The sequence below is a fragment of the Pestalotiopsis fici genome (genome assembly GCF_000516985.1).
Source record: "Pestalotiopsis fici W106-1 unplaced genomic scaffold PFICI_Scf_11, whole genome shotgun sequence".
In the NCBI taxonomy this organism is placed as follows: domain Eukaryota; kingdom Fungi; phylum Ascomycota; class Sordariomycetes; order Amphisphaeriales; family Sporocadaceae; genus Pestalotiopsis; species Pestalotiopsis fici.
This window is the reverse complement of record NW_006917101.1, coordinates 1,289,931-1,294,733: the sequence shown is the minus strand read 5'-3', so window position 1 is coordinate 1,294,733 and position 4,803 is coordinate 1,289,931. Positions and strand designations below refer to the sequence as shown.

Genomic DNA, 4,803 nt, shown 5'->3' with positions numbered 1-4,803 from the left:
ACACCACCCCTCCCCCCCCGGCACTACTGTGTACACCTACCTTACCTACCACCACGCCGTCGCCTTTGTTAGCTCTAGCACTTCCATGGTGACCGTCCGACCAAGAGACGAAACTTGTGGATTATTCTTAAGCCCCCTTCGCAGCAAGGGACCCTTATTGGAACTTGAATTGGTTCCTAGACCAAACGGCCTGCTTGTTCGCCCAGCACCCAGGTTTCTTCCCCCTTGTGCCCAGAGTCTCGGCCGGGTAAATCGGCTTCGTCTTGCCCAACCCAGCCAGCCAGCCCTCGACCAAAGCACAAGGGAGAGGGGGGCCCTTGCTAAGGGCGGTCGATGCCAGCTAAACTGCGATGCCTACGCCCAGTCCACTTAGTGACTCGATCGTGAAATCAAAGAGCCCGCCTTTTAGGGAGGGGCACATATAGTCTATGGAGTAGCAGGCGGTAGCAGTAGCCAGGTGCTCGGTAGGGCAGAGTCCAGCCTGCCAAGTAAAGATCGCGATGGTCAACGGCCTCGACCATGGCGGGGCATTGTTCCAGCTGTAGACGTACACACACACACACACATGTCTGTCTTACTTTAATGACAATGACAGATGTGGACGTGTATAGACACACATGTGTACAGGACGGATACCATCTTTCAATATGCTGAGCTGAGCCTGCGTCAACGTTGGAAGCTCCCGATAACTAACAGTAGTAGCTAGCTATGGAGAAAATCAAACGCAGTCGTGGCTTTTTCGATAGAACCTGTCTTATCGTTGAGCTGGCCTTGGCGAAACGGCTTCGTGTTAGTGAGACGCCTAGGGTCAAGATCATTTGAGAGACACCATCAGGCCTAGAATGCTCAGAGATTGAACATATTACGCAACTCTACGGCACAGGTCACAAGTTCGTGCGTTGAGTTGAGGGAGATAGCTCTCCCTCTCTTTCTCTCTCTCTCTCTCTCTCTCTCGGTCTATACTTTCCCCAGATTTCACCCGGGGTTGGTCGTGGTAGTTTTGTATCTCCTTGGTTTGTCGGCGACGAGAGCCGAACGGCTTCCCTATTTCAGTGGAGAGTGTGGACTTGGAGATGGAGACCTACTTGAATGATGGACCGGATGTGATACTTGAATAGGATAGCATGTAAACAAGAAAAATGCTCGATGACGTCGTGAATTACAAGATCGCTGATCATTATCACGAATTGGCAAATGTGATTGAGAGGTAAAGAGATGAATGGGTATGTGATATTTTGCTTCAATCTTTATCTGAAGTGGTGAAAAGTTCTATAATCTTCTCTCGTTAAAAAAGAAACTCCCAAAAAGAAATAGCCGAATGCAAAGAGTTTGTGTATCCACAGTATTTCTTGGGGAATGGAAAAAAGAAAAAAAAGTTTCCTTCCGAAACGGTAACTCTCTCCAACGCCTGTCGCAAGGCTATGCCCAATGCCAACTCCTATGTACCCGTGGTATAATGCCATTGGCCTGTTGTGCCTGTCCAAATCCCGTTCCCTATCTAAAACAGAAGTGATGAATGATGTTGATGCTGTCATATCCTCTTTTCGTTGAGGCCCGATGGCGCCGTGAATGTCGTAATGATAAAAAATGTTTTTCATGTAGTTTGCCTAACCAAAGGCAACAAAACCCCAAGTTCAGGATAACGCCGGAAAAACCGCTCTTCCAATGCCCAGTTCTCGATGTTAAGTACATGGCTGATGAATTGTTGAGTGAGATAAATTGCGCCAGAAGCATAGTCGGGCAACAAGGCCTGCGATGGCCCGCCAGCCCAGTTGAGTAGGCGGAGACTTGTGTTATACAGGTGACGGAATTCATCGTTTGCGTAAACTTCCTGCCTTTGAATGACAGCATCTCGCAGTTGTGCCCACATGAGAAAGTCGACCCATTGGCCGTGTGAAATAGTTCGCTGGGCAGAAGTGGGTGCAAAGTTGTTGCCAAGCCCAGCTGCAGTTTCCTGTGATGGCTGAACCAGCCAAGCCAGGATACGCTGGAAAAGTAGAAAGCTTCCGACACGTTCGAGTGTCATGACGAGTCCGTCATTGTCGAACAAGGTCGTCGCAAGCTCAACCAAGGGATGTGCTGGCGGTGACAGGGGTAAAGGTGATTGCTGTACAATGGAAGCGAGATTCCAATGCGTCTCTATAAGACGCCTGATGTTCGGACAACCGGGTCCGAATATGACTTCCGGGTGTGGCTTCACACCCTCCATGCCAACCAAGCGACGACAATCCTGAATGTAACCATTCAAGAGAGCATCGCTCTGAGTAAGCGGTGGTGTGATCAAGCCCGGAGTTTCCCAATGAGGTGTGCTTGTCTGACTCCTCACAGAGTTGGCGACGCTGTGTAGTACATTGGGTACATGTTCCATGGAGGTGGCTGCTGGTATGCTTGTGGGATGGACAGCATGCTGAGCGGTGGGCATCCGATGTCTGGCCTCTTATTAGAACCCTCAGCTCTGATTTCATGTACATGAAAGAGACCGGTCTTACCTGGCTTGATGTCGTCGTAGCCTGACTTGCCGCTGATGCTCGAGACAGTGGGTGAGCCCATGCTCGAGGACATACCTGGCCTGTCCATGATTGATGGTGCGCTTGTGGGGTAGTAGGCACCACCGAGGTCATCAGTAGCTCCAGACGACGAGGGGCTCGAGACTGTTGAGGGGATTGTGGAGGCTACGGTGGATGGCCACGCATCCCCGGGGCTGGACAGGGTCTCATAAGCTCCCATCTCCATACCGGGGTACTCTGCAACAGCCCCAGGAGCTGATGTTCGCGACGTTGGGCTGTGGTGGTATGCTGCAAGAGAGAGTCAGCGTTCTGCTGCTTCCATAACGTGGTAATAAGGGTAAAAGGGTGTTCTCGTGTATCGTAGAGAAAGACGTACAAGGCTGGTAGTAGTTGCGCGGACCGTTGGAGGCGATACCCATGCTTTCCCTCAACCGGTGGAGTTCGTCTTCGAGCGCTCTGTTTCTCCTGAGAAGGTCCTGGACGGTATCATCTCGACTCGATACACTGCGCAGCTCCTCGAGCTCGCGCTCCAAGTTCTCGATATGTTCCTTGGTGCGTGCCCGGATGGCGCGTTGGGCCTCACGGTCGTTTGCTCTCTTGCGAGCTAGCTGGGCGGGAGTCAAAGTGGATACGCTTCGAGTGCCTGTTTGTGTTGCTATGTGTTAATGCCAATGGATTCGCGACAGGATTGGGGAAGGGGATATGGTCGTGATAGTGGTGGCGGTGGTGGTGGTGATAGTGGTGGTGGTGGTGGTGGTGGTGGTGGTGGTGGTGGTGGGCAAGACTGACCCTTGCGCTTGCTCGACTTGGAGCTGTCTGAGGTGGACTTTGTCATGTTGTCGGGTATTTGTGTGGTGGATGCTGGAGAGCTGCTTCGTGACTTGGAGTTTGAGAAATCAGCCATTGCTTTGATGTGTGTTGTGATATATAGAGGATATAGGTGGGACAATCCAATCTCCAGGGTCTTTTCTGGCGTCATGGCATGCCGTGTTATATATGGTGACACTCGACGCCCATGCGAGCTAATCCAGAGGCGTGGCTTACACGCAGGGGATGCTTGCGACCAGCGACGCGGACTCCACTTGATGATGCATACAGGCTCTTAGGGCAAGTACACGCAGCTCAAGTACATACGGCGAGCCCAGGAGGATAACGAGCCCCCCCTCCTCCCCCTCCATGAATGGGATGCAAGTACCAGAGGCAAAGAAGGACGACCAAGTTGAATGTCTCGGAAGATGGTGTGCAGAGCAAGTCCTCAAAGCCCCAGAGTTAGTGTCCTTCTAGAATCTGCAGCATCATAGTCCGGGAGTGATCGAGACAGTCCAAGCCTGGGGGTGGTGGACGCTGCTCCAGAGCCACGACATACTTCCAAGTTGGAGGCTTGGAGCAGCAGAGAGTATGTAGACGACGGGGGAAACTCTGTGGGCGAGTACTCAGTGACACTACGTACTGGACGACGGTACGAAGCAAAATGCTGCTTGCACAGCCGTGGCTGGCCCTTGAGCATGCCGGTACCGAGCCTATCGCTGGCAGACCATGGTAGTGCCATTTCAAAACCCGGTCGCCCATGTGCGAAAGTATCTTCATGGCGTACAACAAGTCTCGGTACTCTGCAACACCTCTGCACTCTCAAAGACTGCCCAGGCGATGCCGCAGGGGGCTAATTCAAACCTATCTTCTTCCCATCCGTTCCGGAGTACGTACAGAAACAGGGAGTGTGCCGATCCGCTTCTGCTTGTCCCACCCCCTCCCTCCTTGGCAAATCCTTCCCCATGAGTGGATCCCAGAATAGAGTTCACACTACTGCCTCTAGTTGCGAATTGAGGAGTCCGACGTCCGGCGATTTGCAATGTCCCTGGGAAGTCCCGACAGGGGGGTGTGGGAGTGAGTTGCTGGGGTACTCTCGTCTTCCCTTTTCGAGCCGTCCACCAATATCATTGGCGAGGCCATCTGATGAGCAGCTTGTATTGTATGAAAGAGATGTGCAAGAGGCAAGACCTGAAGCACAGGTAACGAGTAGGTATCATCTATTTTGCTTTGAAGCGGCCCAACCGAGCGTCTCCCTCCCCCCAGACGACGATTTAATGGGAGCCACAAAGGGCCGAAAGGCTCAAGTGAAAAAGAAGGAACTGGGCTGGGAAAGTTGCCTTGGGACAGCTGGACTGGGTGGAACCGCGGGCTGGACGAACGTTGGCAGGCCACGCAGAATAGAGGGGGGGAATAGAAAAATTGGGAAGCAAAAAAAAATTCATCGTTGAGAGTATCCACTGCTGCTGCTAGGTGCTTTGCTCATACC

The 4,803-nt window shown here is 52.3% G+C and overlaps 1 protein-coding gene across 1 annotated transcript; it reads right to left on the bottom strand.

Moving 5' to 3' along the window:
• Positions 1-1,594: 1,594 nt before the first annotated feature.
• Positions 1,595-3,342, bottom strand: PFICI_13382 (uncharacterized protein; the record flags this gene model as incomplete). Its single annotated transcript, XM_007841963.1, has 4 exons — positions 1,595-2,436; positions 2,490-2,795; positions 2,884-3,150; positions 3,297-3,342. The coding sequence occupies 4 exons, from the start codon at positions 3,340-3,342 to the stop codon at positions 1,595-1,597; spliced, it is 1,461 nt and encodes a 486-aa protein (XP_007840154.1).
• Between the last annotated feature and the right edge of the window lie 1,461 nt (positions 3,343-4,803).